Below are 20,804 nucleotides of genomic sequence, written 5' to 3' on the forward strand. Positions count from 1 at the left end.
CACTTTCCACTCATAAGATTAAACACATGTCACTTTTCTCTTCTGTAAAATATGAGGATTGGATTAATGACCTTTAAATCCCTTTCAGGTCTAAATTGATCATTCTATGATATAGTATGCAATATTTTCCCACCTTCTTGCTTTTGTTCAAACAATATTCTTTGTCTAAAATGCCCTTTTGTCTCATGACCGTACAATATGATGATTTTGTGATTCTACCTCACCCATCAAAATAACATGACTTTTAGTATTCTGCTCTCTTTCTCCTCTTAGCCTCTCATTCCTTGGGGGCCAAGTGTCTTCTCCTTTCTCTAAATTTTTATAGCCTGGTGTTCATACCTCTGTTCTGTTCTTATTATGAACTTTATTGTATGCTATATTACATATTGTGTGAAGAATAAGGACCAGGCTTTCTTTTATCTTTTTATCTTATTTGATGACGAGTCTAGCGATTTGCCCATATCAAAAACTTAATAAATTTGTATTGAATTTTACTTAGAGTTCTGCTGTGACTGTCCTATTCAGAAACTTCCCGCAACTCTTAAGTTAAGTGAGGTCAGAAAAGAAGCCACCATCTTACCCATGGCATTGCTGTTGAGCAGGAGCACTCCATGGGCACTGCCATCCTCTTCCAGACCCATGTAATAGGGGTGCACACCATAGGAATTCATCTTATACTAGGTCAACAGTTGAAAAGAGGTCAGTCATGGTTTACACACAAAAAACACAAAGGACAATGGATAATAAAGCTGGATCCATAATGTTCCTTGGGGGAAGTTCAAGGTCTCAAGGAAAATGGAGAATGAGAGGGTGATTCAATTCAGTAAGTATTTATAATTGGGTTACTCAGATTCATAACTATCCTCACTAGAAGAGCACAAACTTGGATAAACTAATCCTGGAATAGGGCCAAAGAAAACAATATGTATGAATAGCTACAAGCCATATAATATTCCAGTTGTGAACACATACCCCTGGGGGCTGGTCTCGAGAAAACATTCCCCATGTGTGCCAGTTCAGGTTCCTCCGGAATGTCGTGTGCTCAGTTTCCCCAAAGCCATAGATGTACTGAGATGGCAGGCGGGTGGAGATCCGTAAGAACATGTCATTGAAGGTAAAGCCAGGGACCTGGGAATCCCAACTGAAACATAAGAGCATATCGTGACTTTAAGGAGGGTTGAAGAATTCCTGTGGTGTGCATCTCTACTACACGTATCTGCAGAATAGCCATAATTATTCCAACTTTATTTACTAAACTTAAAGATAAAGAAAGTCTCTGAAGGAAGTGTCTTTCTTTGGTTGAGAGGGCTTTGACCTCAGAGATGGTTACAGCAAATAGGATTTAGATATGAGGGCAATGGGGCTTGGTACAATAGAAAAACCTAGAATGATGCAATTAAAAAAAAGTAGATGAAATAGTTCCTACCTTCAGGAAGTTCACAAATTAGATAAAGAGGTAAGATATTTATAATACCAAACTATTAAACAATAATATGTATGGTACTAAGTGAATACAATCAAATGAGTTTGAGACAGCTAAGTGGTTCAGTGGATTAAATGCCAGACCTAGAGTCAGGAAACTTTGAGTTCAAATCTGGCTTATCACGCTTACTAGCTGTGCGACCATGAACATGTCATTTAACTGCTGTTTACCTCAGTTTCCTCATCTGTAAAATAGGAATAGTAACAGCACCTGTCTCCCGGGGTTGTTGTAGGGATCAAATGAGATGATAATTACAAAGTGTTTAGCACAGTGTCTGACACACAGTAAATGCTATATTAATTTTACTATTATTATTATTGGATTTTTAAAATATTCTAATCCCTCAAAATAAAATCCAAGTTCATCTACTCATCTATCTTGCTTCCTTCCTTGGCATTTCCTTCTCTTCCCTATGCTACCATTGTCTTTCTCCTAATTAACTGCAGTAGACCAGCTGTCTCTCAGGGAACTCATGTTGGTCTTTTGATAACAGATACAATGTAACATTACATGCAGTAAACCCAAGGACCTCTGGGGAAGTAATTAAAGCTTCTGGTAAAGTTGGGGCCCTGAGAAAATGGCACCTGGGAAGACCCTGCTTATTTTTGTGGTTACTTTATTAGGATAAATTGTTCTTGGTTTGGCTTCATCTCCCATTATGAAAAGATTGATCTTTTCATTAAGTCCTACAGTTCCATTTGGAAGAAAGCCCAGGAATATTTGGTCTAGGTCTTCCCTGAATCTGGGCACGTACAATACCTAATCTCTCTCTATTCTACACCACAACCTTACAGTTTGTTTTCCTTATTTATAGTGGATGGTTTTCGCATTTTTTCCGTGGGAAATTACAATGCAAATGGATTTTCCAGAACTTATAAATGGCAGAATGAAAATGTGTGTGTATATATATATACATATATGTACACACATACATATATATATACATATACATACATACATATACATATATATATAAAACTTTCTCCCAATGTATATGTATATCAGATTTAGTTTTAAAATTTCTATTACCACTGCTAAGTCTATATCCCAAAGACACTAAAAAAAAAAAAAGGAAAAGGACGTATTTGTAAAAAAAAAAAATTATAGCAGCTCTCTTTGTGTTGGCTAAGAATTGGAAATCAAACTTATGCCCATCAATTGGGGAATGGCTAAACAAGCTGTGGTATATGATTGTAATGAAATATTATTGTGCTGTAAGAAATGACAAGCAGGATGATTTCAGAAGAACCTGGGAAGATTTACATAAACTGATCCATAGTGGAGTGAGCAGAACCAAGAGAATGTTGTACACAGTGATAGCAATACTACTTGATGAAAAATTGTGAATGACTTAGCTATTCAAAGCAATACAATGATCCTAGACAATCCCAAGGGATTAATGATGAAGCATGCTATCACCTCCACAGAAAGAACTGACATTTTTTAATACAAACCGAAGCACGCTATTTTTCACTCTTCCATTTTTCTTTTAATTTGAGATTTCTTATATAAAATTACTAATATCGAATGTTTTATATAATTGCACATGTATAACCTATATTTAATTGTTTACCATCTCAGAGAGAGGGGCAGGATGGCAGGGTAGAAGGGATAGAATTTGGAACTCAAAACTTTAAGTTAAAATGTTTAAAAGTTGAAAAAAAATTATTGATGGAGAAATTGAGAAAAATAGAGATTGTCTATAGCCTTGTATAAAACTTATATGTGGATGTCTTAATATATATTCAGGTCTCTCCTTGCAGTTTCACTGGTCTTTGTGGGTCATGGATCTAACAGGCATTACCTAATTTAAAAAATGTATGGATATGGAAGTGAGAGAGACAATGCCAGTTTCCTCTCACAGTAATAGTACATCATAGTCGAATTCTTAACTGGAGTCATGTTGGACATAATATCATAGCATTGAGAGTTGAAAGGAATCTTATACATTCTCTAATTCAATTACCTCATTATATGGATTAAGAAAGCCAAGGGATGTGAAAGGATGCATAATTTTCCAAAAGTACTGTGTATTTGCACTTGTTCAAGTATTAAAGACTTGAATCCTGGTCACTAATTTTTGGTGACCAAATCTAGTGGCCCATTCCACTATTCCAGAAATCAAGGTCAAGCCAAAATTCTGATTGCCCATTTATTGTACCATATATATGGAGCACAAAACTACTTACATCACAGTGCCCGTGCTTTTTCGGCGGATCTCAATTCCAAATGGGTTTTCCTTGATGGTCACATCATAGAGAAGATTTTCAGGTTGGCTGATGGGGGCACTTGGAATATTTAAGGGCACTGGGACTTCATACCTTTTATTGCTGGCGTCATAGATCTAGAAAACAGAAAAACTTGAGGTTCATATATTCATGGTCTTAGAACCAAAGGCTTAGGGCCAGAGAACCTGGCAGGGAAAGACCTGAGTATATATTAAGACACTAACTTTAAGTTTTATATAAGGCTATAGACAACCTCTGTTTTGTCAATTTCTTCATCAATAAAAATGTTTAAAACTAAGTCTGATATGCATCCATATTGGGAGAAAGTTAAAAATGAGTTTTTTTTTTCATTCTCATGGTTGATTCTATGGTTTCTGAAGATCTATCTGCTTTTAATCCTGAAATAAGCCATACATGGCAAGAGGAGTACTTTCATTCTCTCTCTGATTCTCAAGTATACTTTGATCACTTCATTTTAATTAGAAGGCTGATAGAACCACTCTAGTAGTTCTACTTGTCAATCAACTACAATTTATTTGTCACTTTCAAAAGCTTATCCTATTTCAACTAGTATTTAGACCTCCACGTATTACTACTATTAGACTGTAAGGTCTTTGAGGGTAAGAACTGTCTTACTGTTGCATTCACAGTCCCAGTGCTCCACATATAGTAAGTACTTAACAAGTATCCTCTCATTTATTCATTTATTCATTCTTGTGAAGTTAGAAATCATGTAATCCAACTCTCACTGTACAGATGAAAATGAAATCAAAAGATCTGTGACTTCCCCAGGTAATCTCTAATGTCCTTTCTAGTTCTAAATTGCTTTTCTCAGAAAAGAAAGTTTCCTTTTGCTTTAATTTTTGGGGATGAAATTTTTAATAATTAGCCACAGATGATTCATTCTGAAAGATGAAATCATGGAAGTAGAGATAAAATCATAATTATGGTGTATGTCTTAGGCACATCCTTCCCATCTATTTCCCTTCCACTTATCCCTAAGTACCCAGGTCAAATAACACTTTCATCCTGACCACTTATGACCTATTCCTCTATATGTCCTATAGCCTTTTATCTTCCATAACAAAATCACTGCATTAACATCCACTTCTCTTTTTGTAAATAGATTGTGATCTCAGGTATTAGGTACTTACAGTACTTAATCAAATTTCTCACACATAGTAGATACTAAATTAGTATCATTGGCTAGTGTACCTTAAACTGTAGCATGTCATCTTTATGGAATGTCACATCCAATCTGAGGTGGTTAATGGGCGTGGAAGGGTAGTGGTTGGCCTCCGAATTTCGGGAGATGTCTGCTGTTAGACCCTCTGGTCTCTTCTGAATATTACTGGCCGTATAATAATATTTGGTGATATAGCAATAAGGGACTCCTGAAGAATTGGTTGGCTGAAATTAAAAAAAAACTTTAGAGAATAATCAGATGCATGAAATCTGTAAGTAAAGATGAAAAGGTATATCTAGCTCGTGTCCTCCAAACCACTATGAAGAGCTCCTCAGAGGGAGATGTCCCAGACTCTCTTTATTTTTCAATCAATAAATCTACCTTCTCTTCCTTCTACTTTCCCCCTCCCACTCATCTTAGCAAGAAAGGAAAACAAAACCCCTTTTATAAATATGTAAAGTCAAACAAAATAAACTCCCAATGGATGGATTATTAAATTGTGGGAGTAAAATTTAAAAAGACTAAAAAGACAAGAAAAAGTGAGATGGTAAAGTGCTTTAAATATGCAAGAGGAATTGATATTTGATCCTAGATATAATAGGGAGCCACTGGAATTTACTTAGTGTGTGTAAGGGAGTGGGCAGGTAAGAAAGGTAACATGGTATAGACTTGTACTTTAGGAAAATCACATTGGCAGCTTTGAAGAGGACAGACTGAAGTAGGGAGAGACTTGAAGTAGGGAGAGACTTGAAGCAGGGAGATCAATTAGTAGGCTAGAGCAACATTTCAGAAAAGAGGTGATGAGGGCTTCAACCAGGATAGTGATTATGTGAGTGGAGAGAAAGGAATACATGAGAAAGATTTATTAAAGGTAAGGAGTTGGTGACTTATGTGGTATGAGTGAGTAAGGGGTTCAAGACGAAACAGAGAATCTAGGAGACCAGAACAACAGTGGTGCCCTTGATAATAACAGGCAAGTTCAGAGGCAGGTGGGGATGCTGGGAGTAAAGATAATGAGTTCTATTTTGGACATTTTGAGTTTGAGGTCCTTATGAGATCACGAGAGAGACTATGAATGGGGACACACACACACACACACACACACACACACACACACACACACATAACTGGAATCATCTGCAGATGAAGATACAGCAAAGGACACTGAGGAGAAGTCATACAAGAGGAAACCAGGAGGAAGCAGTGTCATGAAAACCCAGAAAGGATAGAGTTCCAGTAGGAGAAGGTGATCAACAGGGTTAAACGCTACAAAAAAGCAAAGAGGCATGAAATTTGAGAACATGTCATTACATAAGGGCAAATAAGAGATCACTGATAAATTTGGAGAAGAGAGTAGTTTTAGTTGAATGACAGGGTTGGAAGTGGGACTGCAGAAGGTTTAAAAAAGAATGAGAAGAGAGGAAGTGGATACTCAAGTATAGACAGCTTTTCAATGTGGCTAAGAAGGAAAGAAATAAGACAACAGCTAGCAGAGATGGTAGAATCTAAGATATGGGCATATTTGTAAGATTCACGGAAGGAGCAATAGAAAGGAGAGAGAGGATTAGGGAGTAGAAAGTGGGGACTAGAGTTGGAGCAATCTGCTGGGGAATATAGGAGGGGATAAAATCAAAGTTGGCCTTGTCAAGGAGAAAGACCACCTCTTCCTAAGAGACTGGAGTGAAAGGGAAAATAGCAGCAGATGATGTGAGAGTGACATGAGATGAGAAGAGGAGAAGATCTAACTTTCAGCATTAGCCTCAATTATTTTTTGGTGAAATATGAAATGAGGTCCTCAGTTGAGGTGCTACATAGAAGGAGTCCTCTGATAGTCTTGAAGAAAGATAAGAGTTTAGATCAGCCACTGTGGTGAGAGGGAGAACAAATAATTTAGGGAGGAGTAGGATTGCTTTGCTGCAGTCAGGGCTCAGTTGAGAATAGATAAGTTAACATAAGTTTGTAGTGAGTGAGATGCGCATGTTTACTTCTCGAACATGACTTTCCAAAGCTTTATTAAGTAGCATGTGAAAAATGATGGAGGGAGGTGGTGGGAGTAATACAAGGCTAGATAGAGTTTGAGAAGGCATGATCTGTGAGGGGACAGAGTATTTAAGAAAAGACAATCATGGAGAGTTGGACTGGTTCATCCAAGGGGTTAGGAAGAGAAGAGAATACAGACAGTGTAGCAGTAAAGGCGTGGGAAAGTTATGGTGAACTTGGAGTTTGAGTGAGGACAAAGAATAGGGAAGGGGTCATAAGGTACATATAAGTACATACATAGGTACTAAAGGCATTATTATCTTAATTTTGTAGATAAGTTATTAAGGCTCAGATATGTTAGATAACTTGCTCATCCCAGAGCTAGTCAGCATTTTAACATTTTAACTCAACTCTTTCCAGATTTCAAGTCCAGCAGCCAGGTGGTGCAATGGATAGAGTGCCAGCCCTGGCAGACTCATCTTCCTGAGTTCAAATCCAGCCTCAGATACACTTATTAGCTATGTGACCTTCACTTCACCCTGGTTGACTCAGTTTCCTCATCTGTAAAATGATCTGGAGAAGGAAATGGCAAACCACTCCAGTATCTTTGCCAAGAAAACCCCAAATGGGGTCACAAAGAGTCAGACATGACTAAAAAACGACTGAACAACAACGTTTGTTCTACTACACTGTGCCATCTTTTGCCTCTCCTCCTTTCTTCCCCATTGGCACACTCCCTCTCAGAGGAATCCTTGGCTCTAGTTTCTTGATTTAGAAACCAAAAGTAATATGATAAGATGATAAGCCTGGAGCTAAGCTTCTTAATGAGATAATAAAGCCTATATACTGAGATAACATGAGTTACATGCAGATATCAGAAGTGAACATTTTGACCAGTGGTCTTTTCCTAGTCAATTGTGTGAATAACATCACAAAATGAATGAATCCCACAAAAAATAAAATTTACTCTCTAGCATGAGTCGAGGGAGATAATTTGGGAAGAAAAAAAAGGGCTCTTTTAGTCCATTTCAACATACCACTATAGTGGCAAATATTTGTGAATATAGAAAAGAGATTCTCTATTGACATGTGTGGAAAGAGATAGATCTGGGATGGCCTAGCCTGGGACCAGAGGCCCCTCCAAATAGAACAGCCCTTTCTCCACTGACTCTTTTACTCAGTCATCTGGATTTGAAGTTCACAGGTTTCTAGATTGGGGGAGGAGGGTGAGATAAAAACTCCCACATAAATATCCACTTGCTTTGAATTATCTCAATTCCTTCCTGGTGTCTCTACAATAGATGAGGCCATAACAGTGAAAAGGGAAGACTTTAGGGTAATTCAGCTACTTACAAGGACTAAACTGTCTCTGCTCTGGTTGCTTCTATTCATGACAGCAACTTATCTTTGTACAACTTTCTTTTCCAGTTCTGTTGTTGTTCAGCCATTTTTCAGTCATGCCCAACTTTTCATGACTCCATTTGGAGTTTTCTTGGCAAAGATACTGGAGTGGTTTGCCATTTCCTTCTCCAGATAATTTTACATTTGAGGAACTGAGGCAGAGTTAAGGGACTTGCCCAGGGTCACACAGCTATTAAATGTCTAAGGCCACATTTGAAATCATGTCTTCCTAACTCCAGGCCCAGCATTCTATCTAATGCCACCTAGCTGTTTTACCTAACCTTTATCTACATAGGATCATAGAACTCTAGGATCACAGACTTAGAGCTGGAAAGGAGCTTAGAGGTCAAAGTGCAATTCCCTAACTTACAAGTGAGGAAAATGAGCTCAGGTTTCTGGGTGAAGTGGCTTGACCAACATCATATAGTTAATGTGTCTGAAGCAGGATTTGAACCCTGGTCTTCCTGACTTCAAGTCCAACATTCTATTTACCACACTATGCTGCTTTAGAGCAGGTCAGAGGAAAGGAGAGAGAATCATCAGAAGAAAAGGATGAACTGGAAGGAAATTTGTATGGGGTGTGATAAAGTGTATGTGTTTATGCCAATGTGTGTGAGAGTGTTTCTGTGATCTTACCTCCCAGGTACAGTCACGCAAATTACAGTTTTCTTCATTAGAACCATCTGCATCAGGGTAGCAGTCAAATTTTTCTGTGTCTATGAAATCTGTGGACCACTGCACTGTATACTGCTTCCCCAGTTCAAGATAAAGGCCTGTGATGTGAAGTACCTGTAAGGATAGAAAAAATTTGTTAATAATAAGGTACCACTGAAATCAGAAATTAGAAAAATCATCCAACTAAATCAATTCTGGTACATGAATATAATGGAGTATTATGGCCATATAAGGAAAGATAAACATGAAAAATTTAAAGAAGCACAGAAAAAAATGATGCAAAGTTTAAAAAAAAAGTCCAGGACCAAGAAACAATATAGATAATTACTACAGAAATATAAATGGAAAGAACAAAAAAACAAATAAATAAAACTTAACATTGTATCATCATAACAACCAACCATGGCCCCGGAAAGGAGATGAGAAAATGCCTTTCCCTCCCATTTTTGCAAATGTGGGTCTAAAGAGGCACTAAACACTGCAAATACTGTCAGAATCAGTTGATGTGGTGCTTTTGCCAAACTGTTTTATTTCTCTTTCTTTTCTATTATTTATTAGAAGAGAAGTCTCTCTAGGTAGGGAAGTAGGAGTGACATATTCAGAAGTCAAGTGAAAAATAGAAGGCTCCTTCCCTTCAACCCAACACAATACCAACTCTCCTCATCACAAGACCAATCTCATTGCCAGTTTTAGGGTTACTTTTCCTTCCTTCTCCTGTCATAACAGGGTCTGCCGACAAATTTAATTTAATGAAAAATCAGTGATGTGCAAAGGAGACAGACAGAATCTATGGGAAAGAACTAGTTTTATTCTACACAAAGTAGAGTCATGCTTTTAATTATTCCTTCATCATGATACAGCAGAAATAGCAAAAATAGCATTGGATTTAGAACCCAAGGAACTTGCTTTCAAAGCTTGCTTCTACTACTTACTACCTAGAGAACCCTGGACAAGTTTCTTAAACTCTCTTGACCTCAGAGGATGCTTTATCCATAAAATGAGGTTCTTGGGTGGAATGATCCATTCTAGCTCTAAATTTGTGATTCCGTTGGAACCTGGAAGGATATTCTGATCTCTGACCCCAGGAATACAAGTGAAGGCTTAGGACTAACTGACCTCTAAAGTCTCTTCCAGCTCTACTCTGATTATAGGATTAATTTCAGAATGTAGTTCCAAGTAAGACCCAGTATTAGAAAGCTTGAAAGAACAGGGGGAAAGTAATGAGTAAAATATAAAACTGGAAAAAAAAACTTGTAGTCTTTGCATAGAATTCATTTATTAAAAGCATATCCTCTGAATAGTTTTACCATAGTGATATAGGGGATGACATTGTTTTATTTTGTGAAAGTCCATCCTAGCAACCTGATAATCAGATGCCATGATTTTCTAGCAATTAAGACAAGTTGACTATATTCACTTAAGGCAGCCAAGTGGTATAGTGGATAAAACAATAGATCTGGAGTCAGGAAGACCTGAATTCAAACCTGGCCTCAGACACATACTAGCTGTGTGACCCCGGGCAAGTCACTTAACCTTTGTCTGCCTCAGTTTCAATGGGGATAATAATAACACCTATCTTGAAGGGTTGTTGTGTAGATCAAATGAGACATATTTGTAAAGGCACTTAGCACAGTGCCTGGCACATAGTAGGTGCTATACAGATGCTTATTCCCTTCTTATTCCCACCTGTACTAATGTTGTCTCTCATCAGGTAGTGTTCTAATCACTTCCCTTACTCTTCTCTACTCCTTTGTAGTGAACAGATTTCATTTTTAAAAACTGAGGGTAGGAGGCAGCTAAGTGGCATAGTGGATGGAGCACTGGCCCCGAAGTCAGGAGGACCTGAGTTCAAATCCAGCCTCAGACCAAACACTTGACACTTACTAGCTGTGTGACCCTGGGCAAGTCACTTAACCCCAATTGCCTTAAAAAAAAAAAGTAACATGGGCAGACGCAGCCACGCAGAAGTCAGATATCATCCTCTACCTGAGCAAGTCACTTAACCCCAATTGCCTGAAAAAAAAACAAAAAACTGAGGGGAAAAACAGGAAGGAAGAGAAGCCCAATCAAATAAATCTTAAGTGTTCAGAGGTCATATAGAAGACTGCAGTTAGATATCATAGTGGCAAAAAATTCTCAGAAAAATGAATGATTTGTAAACTTATGGAAAAAACTATCCAGCAAAGACAGTAGCACACATTTGTATAATGATAAGGCATATTCTTGTTTCACAAATTTTTAAAAGGCAAGTCAGATAAAAAAAGTATGTTTGTGTGCTCAACTAGGTTACTGAAAAAATAACAGTGTTTTAAAAATCAAAGGAAATGGACTGAAAGAAGTCATTTAATATTCTCTGACCTCAGTTTCCTGATCCATAAAATGAAACTGCTGGAACAGATGAGCTCTGAGCTCCCTTCCAGTTGAAGATCTGTGATCCCATGATAATGAAGACAAAACATTTTTGGGCTCTTTCTTGTGAGCTCACATTAAGAGGCTATTTTAGTCCTTGATTCAATAATTAATTGAAAAGAAAGCTATGAGAAAAGAGACAAATGATCCTTCCAGCTCTAGATTCCAGAACATCTGTATAATGTATCCACATTCATACTTTTACACATAAAAATGATCTGGAATCATCAACAACAAAAAGATAAATTGTATATAATCCTCTGTCTACTGAGGATTTCTTTTTTTTTTCCAATTTCGTGTAAAAACAATTTTTAACATTTGTTTATTTTAAATTTTGAGCTCCAAATTCTCTCCCTCCTTTCCTTCCCTTCCCCCTTCCTGAGACAGCAAGCAATTTGATATAGATTATACATGTAAAGTCATGTAAACTTAAAGAAAGTTTTTTTAAAAATATGCTTTGATCTGTATTCAGACTCTATCAACTCTTTCTCTAGAGGTGGACAGCATTTTTCATCATAAATCCTTTGGAATTGTCTTGGGCTATGGTATTGCTGAGAATAGCTGACTCATACATAACTGATTATCATACAATGTTGCTGTTATTGTATACAATGTTCTCCTGGTTCTGCTCATTTCACTTAACATCGGTTTATGTAAGTCTTTCCAGGTTTTTCTGAAAATATCCCATTCTTCATTTCTTGTAGCACATTAGTATTCTCTCATGCTCATATACCACATCTTATTCAGCTATTCCCTAATTGATGGGCATCTCCTCAATTTCCAATTCTTTGCCACCACAAAAAGAGATGCTATAAATATATCTGTAGATACAGGTCTTTTTCCTTCTTTTAAAACCTCTTTGGGATACAGACCTAGTGGTGGTACTCCTGAGTCAAGGGGTATGTATAGCTTTATAAACATTTGGGCATGGTTAGACAGTGCTCTCCAGAATGGTTGGATCAGCTCACAATTCCACCAAAAAACTCAGTGTCCCAACTTTTCCACAGCTCCTCCAACATTTGTCATTTTCCTTTTTTTGTCACATTGGCCAATCTAATACATGTGAGGTGGTACCTCAAAGTTGTTTTAATTTGCATTTCTTTAATCAACAGTGATTTAGAGCATTTTTTTCATATAACTATAGATAGCTTTGACTTCTTCATCTGAAAGCTGCCTATTCATATCCTTTGACCATTTATCAGTTGGGAAATGACTTGTGTTCTTATAAATTTGACTCCATTCTTTGAGGCCTGTATCAGAGAAACTTGCTGTAAATTTTTTTCATAGTTATGATTATTAATAACTGTGAATTTCCCTCCATCCTATTTTGTTCTATTTATCCTTCTCTCCCTCTCTTTTCACCCTGTCCCTCCTCAAAAGTGTTTTGCTTCTGACCACCACTTCCCCCAGTCCACCCTCCCTTCTATCACCATCACCCCCTTCCCTTATCCTCTTCCTCTCCTATTCCCCTATAGGGTAAGATAGATTTCTATACCCAACTGAGTGTTTATGTCATTCTGTCTTTGAGCCAATTCCAATGAGAGTAAGGTTCAATTGTTGTTTACCACCTCCCTCTCTCCATCTTCCCCTCTGCTGTAAAAGCTCTTCTGTATCTCTTTTATGTGAGATAATTTACCCCAATCTACCTCCCCCTTCCCCCTTCTCCTGGTGCACTCCTCTTTCTCACCCCTTAATTTTACTTTTTTAGATATCATCCCATCATAGTCATGCCTTTTTCTCACCCTTTAATTTTATTTTTTTATATATTATCCCATCATCAACTCATTCCCACGTTCTCTACATATACTCTTTCTAATTGCCTTAATAATAATGATAAAGTTCTTAAGAGTTACAAGCATCATCTTCCATGCAGGAAAGTAAAAAGTTTAAACTTATTGAATCTCTTGTGATTTCTCTTTCTTGTTTACCTTTTTATGCTTCTTTTAAGTCTTGTCCTGTATTTGAAAATCAAATTTTCTATTCAGCTCTGGTCTCATTAGGAATGCTTGATCATTAAATATCCATTTCCCCCCCCCCCCGCCAAAGGATCATATTTGTTTTGTTAGGTATGTGATTCTTGGTTGTAATCCCAGCTCTTTTGCCTTTTGGAATATCATCTTCTAATCCTTTCATGTAGAAGTTTCTAAATCTTGTGTTATCCTGACTGTGGCTCCATGACATTCAAAATGTTTCTTTCTGGCTGCTTGCAATATTTTCTCCTTGACATGGGAGCTCTACAATTTGGCTAAAATATTCCTGGGAGAGTTTTCATTTTGGGATCTCTTTCAGGAGGTGATCAGTGGATTCTTTCCATTTCTATTTTCCCCTCTGGTTCTAGGATATCAGGATAATTTTCCTTGATAATTTCTTGAATATGTATAAGCTCTTTTTTTATCATGACTTTCAGGTAGTCCAATAATTCTTAAACTCTCTCTACTCAATCTATTTTTCAGGTCAGTTTTTGTTCCAATGAGATATTTCAAATTTTCTTCAATATTTTCATTCTTTTGATTTTGTTTTATTGTTTCTTGATGTCTCATGGAATCATTAACTTCAACTTGCCCAATTCTAATTTTTAAAGAATTTTCTTCAGTGAGCTTTCATACCACCTTTTCCATTTGGCCAATTCTACTTTTTAAAGAGTTCTTTTCTTCAGTGAATTTTTGTACATCTTTTTCCATTTGGCCAATTATATTTTTTAAAATGATATTTTCTTCTATTTTTTGTGCCTCTTTTAGCAAGTTGTTGACTCTTTTTCATGATTTTCTTGTATCACTTTCATTTCTTTTCCTAACTTTCCCTCTAACTCTCTTATTTAATTTCTAAAATCTTCTTCCTGGAATTTTTTTGGGGGCCTATGACTTATTCACATTTTTCTTTGAGGCTCTAGATTAGCTGTTTTGACTTTGTTGTCTTCTCTGAGTTTGTGTTTCAATCTTCCCTGTCACAACAGTAACTTTCTATGGTCAGGTTCTTTTTTTGTTGTTTGCTTATTTTTCTAACATATTTCTTGACTTTTAACTTTATGTTAAAGTCGGACTCTGCTGCTGGGTTACAGATGGCACTGTCCCAAGCTTCAGGCTTTTCATGCTGCTGTTTTCAGAGCTAGTTCTGGCAGTCTTTAGTTCCTCCAAGATGTGATGATCTATGGAGAGGTGTGGTCACTGTTCTCCTGGCCTGTATTCTGGTTTGTGAGCAACCATATGCACTCTTTTCCACCTTGGAACTGTGACAAGTGTTCTCACTCCCCAGTGCTGCATGTACTGGTGAGCTAGTGCTTTTTTTCACCCTGCAAATTTGGGGGAGCTCGGGTGAATTCCTGCCTTTACCCTTTCTACTAAGAATTTCTAAATGCATTTTAGATTTTCACAGCCCAAAATGAAAAAAAAAAAAAAGAACAAAAATTTGGTGTTTAAAGGTTTAAAACTTTAGGTAATGAGGATATTTAGTTACCATAGACAGTTGATTAACCCAGATGCGAGAAATAATGAGGTTAATTTAGTAACAGGTTTAAGAAAAGCTTACCTTCGTTGCAGGATCATACTTGATTTTAGCATCAGATTGGATTGGAATGTTATTCTCTTTCACAGTAACTAGAACTGGCTGGAGATTCTGCCCAAAGATTTTGATTTCCTTAAATGCTAAATTATTTGGATCTCTGTAATTCTGATGTAAAACCTTCACATCTAGTTGATTCTATGAGACACACAAAAAGAGAACCCACGTTACCTCCTCCTACAATGGCTAAATTTCCAAATGTCTAAGGTGACTACTAACTCATTTTATTGGCTTCAACAACTGGAGGAAGAAATTTAGGATTAGGCCTAATAGTAAATAGTTAAAAACAGTGGTGTTTTGTTTCCAGATTATCTGATTTAGAAAGACTAAAAAATCCCTGCTGTAATAGAATGGACTAAGTTATTGTGGGATGACATTATTTGGAATCAGAACCTGTGGGTTCAGATCTCACCTCTGACACTTTTTTCTAACTGTGACCATGAGCACATAAGTTACTTAGTCACTCTAGGCCTATTTCCTTATTTGTTGAATTAGGGAATTGAATTAAATGACTCCTAAGGTTCCTTCCAGGATTAATTTTATGATCTTATGAGGTTTTCCTTCCCTAGTCAATATTAAGCAAACTGTCCACTGGTGTTACTTGCATGTCAAAGCTGAAAGCTAGATTGCTAAAGGCAGGAAGGATTCCTCCTAGCTCCTGACATACTTTATCTTCTCCCAACACTTTCTAAATGGGGTACTGACTTTCTGAGTTATCTGTCACACTGTATACAACTTTCTCCCAATGACAGAAGAAATGAAATGTAAATTATAATTTCAAGAAGCCCATTGTCATAAACCCTGGCTTGCAGAAGGAATGTTATTATTACCAGTGCAACTTAATCAAGAATGTGCAACAGAGTCCAAATTCAAAGTCACTGCCTTAAGTTCCAAATCTTTTATCTTTTAAAATTTACTACTAATTTCCTGAAAACAGGATTAGGATACACACACACATACATATATATACTTACACTTTTTGCATATTTTATATATGCTGTGTGTTTGCACTTACCTATGTGTGATTCTAAAGCAATAAGATGCATTCTAACAGCTACACGTGAAGCAATCTCATTTTATATAAATATAACAAAGATGTCTTCCTATCTGGTAAAAATATAGTCAGAGTCTCACCTACATAAAAACATATATTTTTATGTAGGTGATTCTCTAACAATAATGAATATAACTTCATGTATGTTTACATGTATATATTATTACACTTATATTAATCATATCTATATGAAAATATGTAGATATTTATAGTGTGTATTTGTACTACACACATATATATGTATGCCATGTGAGCATCTTGCAAATACAAGCCCCTCTCCTTTACTGGCTATAAAGACAGAATATGTAATTATTGATACTAAGAGAACTGGAATTCAGTTTAGACAAAAATTTCCCAAACTTTATGGTGAAAGCTGATTTCACATCATTGACTCTGATAATTTCAGCAGTGGGAATCTACTTTGAGTACCATATTATATATCCCTACAAGATTTCTAGTAATATGACACCTATAATGAAAAGAATGAGGGAAAAAGAAAAGAAAATCAGGTTTGAGTAGAAGGGTGGACTAATTTTGACCATTCCCCCAAATACTCTGAAATCTCTTTTATTAGGATGAAATTATGGAGAATTCATTCTTCCTTCTAAATCTCAGTTGACGGCACAGACCAATGGGCTATTCAAGTAAAGATTTTATGCTCTGGACAACTGGGAAAGTTTTGGCCCTCAAAAGAATAAACAAGCAAAATCCTCCCTTAATGGCATTCTTATTTATTGCTTTTTAGTGCCATTAATTTTGCTAAGATAATAAAAAAGTAAAAATTCCCATTTACACTTACCTGACTAGCAGAAAATGTTGAGAAATAGTAATTCCCCTGTTCATAGGTATCTGCAACAAGACAATAGAATAAAATCTATCAGGTCCTATCAAGCACAGCCTAGGATACAAAAAGCTCAAACATTTCAGCCTCATCAACACCAGGACTTCTTGTTTCCCTGGTTCTTTTATTCTCTGTCTTCTTTAGAAACTTCTATTTACAGACTCCAGTAGAAATATCCAGCATCTTAGAGTAGTTCATGGATGGCTGTAAGGGTTTGAGAGTTAATTCATTGCAATGCAATGCAATGTGGTGGACTACCATGGGCAAGGGACCTTCACTCAGCTGAATCAGCTCAACATGTCCACAATGTCTTTCCTTGTTGAATATTCTTCTCCTCTTGTGGTTAACTTAATCTTATTTTTTAAACTGCTGAATGACCTATGGGTGTTCGACTTACACCAAAGTTAACCCTAAACTTCCAGGGAACTAGCTTGAGTTTAGCCCAGCCAAGAACAGGAAAAATGAGTGGGAGGTACAAAGAGGTGAATTTAGGCTCGATATAAAGAAAAACTGGAAGAATTGGAGACATTCTAAACTAGGATGGCCTGCTTTGGGGTGGGAGTGGAAGGTATTGGAGGATAGATGACAACAAGAAGAAACTTTTTCGGGTATGATTTGGATTAGATGATTTCAGAGGTCCCTTCCAACTCTGAGAGTTTATAGATTCTAATCAATCATTCCAATAAATTATTAAAATGAACTGATTTGAAAATAGGCAAGAACACAGGCAACTAGATGGCTCAGTGGAGGCAGTGCCGGACCTAGAATCAGGAAGACTCATCTTTCTGAGTTCAAATCTGGCCTCAGACACGTACTAGCTGTGTGACCCTGGGCAAGTCATTTAACCCTGTTTTCTTCAGTTTCCTCATCTGCAAAATAAGCTGGAGAAGGAAATGGCAAACCACTCTAGTATTTTTGCCAAGAAAACCCCAAATGGGGTCACAAAGTGTCAGACATGACTGAACAACAACACCAAAGACCACAGGGGTGCTGAGAGAAGCTATAGTGTAGCCTTTACACCAATGTTGATGTAAACTGAACCTTAAGGAAGCTCCACTCACCGATGCTTTGTCCATCATCCCAGAAAAACTCTCCTTCAGCCGTTCCATTGTCTGATAAAGCCACAATAAGACCCAGGGAATTTCTCCGGCTATGAAAATCAAAAATTAAAATCAGGCACCCAATAACTTGGGATTGATGTTTGATTTCTGCTCTCTAGGATTCTCCCCAAGATAAGTATCATGCAACTACCTTTGTAGCAAATATCAAGCATGAGCTTTCAACATGCTTGAAATAAAAGTTATAATTGTGACATAATTTGATTTTAATCCACGAGCCATAGAATAGATAATAAAGAAGTATTCGTGATTCATCTCTGACTTTCTACTCAAACTTATCATGCCCAGCAGCACCCTACTTTGGTGAAGCACATGATAGGTTCCATAGCATTTCTATCCACATGATGTCACTTAACACTTCATACAAAATCTCTATGTGAACAGCATAGGATAATCATGATGCTTAGATAGATGACATAAAATGTGCGGGGGGCAAACACCAGGAAAAGAATGAAATGTACCATCCATTCATCTAGGAAGATAGGAAAATGGCCAATGTGGGGGGAAGGATGTCTGTAGAAATCCCCAGTCTTTCCCTTTCCCCCATCAGATAGCTCTATCTGGTAATATCCTGTTTTTAATGGATTACTATTGTTAATTAGGTGCTAAATTCAGTTGCCTTTATGCTGATGAAGGACTGAAAGTACTATCTGCAACCCTCTAAATTTCAAATATCATATTTCCATGCAGAACATAAACAGTTCGACCTTCTTAAGTCTCTTATGATTTCTCTTTCCTGTTTACCTCTTCATGTTTCTCTTGAGTCTTGTATCTGAAAGTCAGATTTTCTATTCAGCTCTGGTCTTTTCATCAAGATTGCTTGAAAGTCCTCTGTTTCACTGAATGTCCATTTTTTTCCCTGAAGGATTATGCTCAGTTTTGCTAAGGGGGTGATTCTCGGTTGCAGTCCTATCTCCTTTGCTCTCCAGAATATTATATTCCAGGCCCTGTGGTCCCTTAGTGTAAAAGCTGCTAAATCTTGTGTTATCCTGATTGTGTTTCCACAGTACTTGAATTGTTTATTTCTGGCTGCTTGCAATATTTTCTCCTTGACCTGGAAACTCTGGAATTTGGCTACAGTATTCCTAGGAGTTTTCCTTTGGGGATCTCTTTCAGGTGATTGGTAGATTCTTTCAATTTCTATTTTGCCCTCTGGTTCTAAAATATCAGGGCAGTTTTCCTTGATAATTTCTTGAAAGCTGATGTCTAGATTTTTTTTGATCATGGCTTTCAAATAGTCCAATAATTTTTAAATTATCTCCTGGATCTATTCAATCCTCTAAATTTCAGCAAGGGACAAAGCACTGGCCATTCTATCCTGGATACAGATCTGGGTGGTATACAGGAAATAAAAGTTCCTTAGATTTTACAAAATGTTTTCCTCTCAACACCCACATTGCTATCAATACTATTTGATAGATAGTGCAAGAATTGTTATTCTGATTTTAAGGAATCAGGAAACTGAGGCTCTGTGACTTCGGCGGATTTTTCTAGAGTCTTACAGCTAGAAATCAACTCAAGCCCAGGCCTCCTGACTACAAGTCCATCACTCTGTTCACTATACTGCAGTGCCTTTCAAGAAAAGGACAGAAGCACAAAGAATTAGCATTAGGATCTGAGGTGCTCATTTGGAAAGGAAAGAAGGATGCTGCTCCCCTCACTCACCTATAGTGGGTGTTATTAGCAGGTTCTTGCCATGGAAGGATGTAGCCTCCACGGACATGGAGATTGATGTGGTCAAGGGGAGCTGGCAGGTCCTTCCACTCTCCCCTCACTCCAATATCTGAGCCCTTTGATTGAGAGGAAGGCAGGGATAAAATGAACTCAGGAACCTCATCTTAGCTGAATATTTGACAGGATAGGGAAAGTGCTTTCTCACTATGAACTCTCACCTCCAGTTATGTATCCTATTTTTTAACCACATGTAGACTGTCCAATCCAACTGGTCATACATTATTCCTCCTTCCTCTCCTTCCTTTGTATACCAAAACTTTCAAATCTGCCTTTCTTCAAAATAAACCCTGCCTAATTACTCCCACCATTCAGTGTATCTCATCAACTCTGCCTCATCGCTCTTCTTTATCCCCATTCTCAGGGTTCATCAGGGCCTTTGGAAATACTGGATGTTCAACCAGTAGGGAACTAAGTAACTGACTAGAGGAGAATCTCAGACTGTGGAGGGGGAAGGAAATAGAAATAAAGCAATCAATGATAGGCTATATAATGACAGTTCTTCAAGATGTACAAGGGGTAGAGTTGTCAGAACTTACACAGAAATCCTGAAAACATCACAGAAGAGATACCCTGGGCACCCACTATCCTTCCCCATTCCCTGACCTTACACACTTTTCTGAACTGGGTGAAGTTTCGGCTCCTATGTACATCAGAGAAACTTACCAAGTAGTAATCATACCAGGGGTCTTTGGGGAAATAGGCGGACACCTGCCTGGCATTCTGCAATAAAAATATATGAGTTGTTATAAAACTGACCCAGAAAGACTAATGATAATAACCATTAGATTTCAATCAATAAGCATTTATTAAGTGCCTAGTATGTACCAGGCAGTACCCTAAGCACTGGAATACAGAAAGAGGCAAAAGACAGTCCCTCCCCAATGGAAGTTACAATATCATGAGGGAAACAACATGAAAACAAGTACATACAAAGCAAGTTATAAACACAATAAACAGGAAATAATTAAGAGAGGGAAGGAACTGAATTAAGAGGGGTTGGGGAAGGCTTCCTATAGAATGTGGGATTTCAATAGAGACTTGAAGACAAGGAGATCAGTAGGTGGAAAGGAGGAAGGACAGCATACCAGGAACGAAGGATAACTAGAGAGAATGCCCAGAGCTGAGAGATACAGTGTC

General features: G+C 37.3%; 1 protein-coding gene across 1 annotated transcript in view; it reads right to left on the reverse strand.

Moving 5' to 3' along the window:
• The window catches only part of LOC110216253 (maltase-glucoamylase), a 154,067-nt gene that overhangs the window by 49,692 nt on the left and 83,571 nt on the right, over positions 1-20,804 (reverse strand). The window contains 10 exon segments of the mRNA XM_020998063.2: positions 581-677; positions 973-1,141; positions 3,673-3,827; positions 4,927-5,121; positions 8,915-9,067; positions 14,888-15,058; positions 16,774-16,823; positions 17,877-17,965; positions 19,599-19,723; positions 20,331-20,387. Coding sequence (XP_020853722.2) covers positions 581-677; positions 973-1,141; positions 3,673-3,827; positions 4,927-5,121; positions 8,915-9,067; positions 14,888-15,058; positions 16,774-16,823; positions 17,877-17,965; positions 19,599-19,723; positions 20,331-20,387 — 1,261 coding nt within the window.

Source organism: Phascolarctos cinereus, unplaced genomic scaffold (genome assembly GCF_003287225.1).
Source record: "Phascolarctos cinereus isolate Bilbo 61053 unplaced genomic scaffold, phaCin_HiC Scaffold_1;HRSCAF=81, whole genome shotgun sequence".
Classification (NCBI taxonomy): Eukaryota; Metazoa; Chordata; class Mammalia; order Diprotodontia; family Phascolarctidae; genus Phascolarctos; species Phascolarctos cinereus.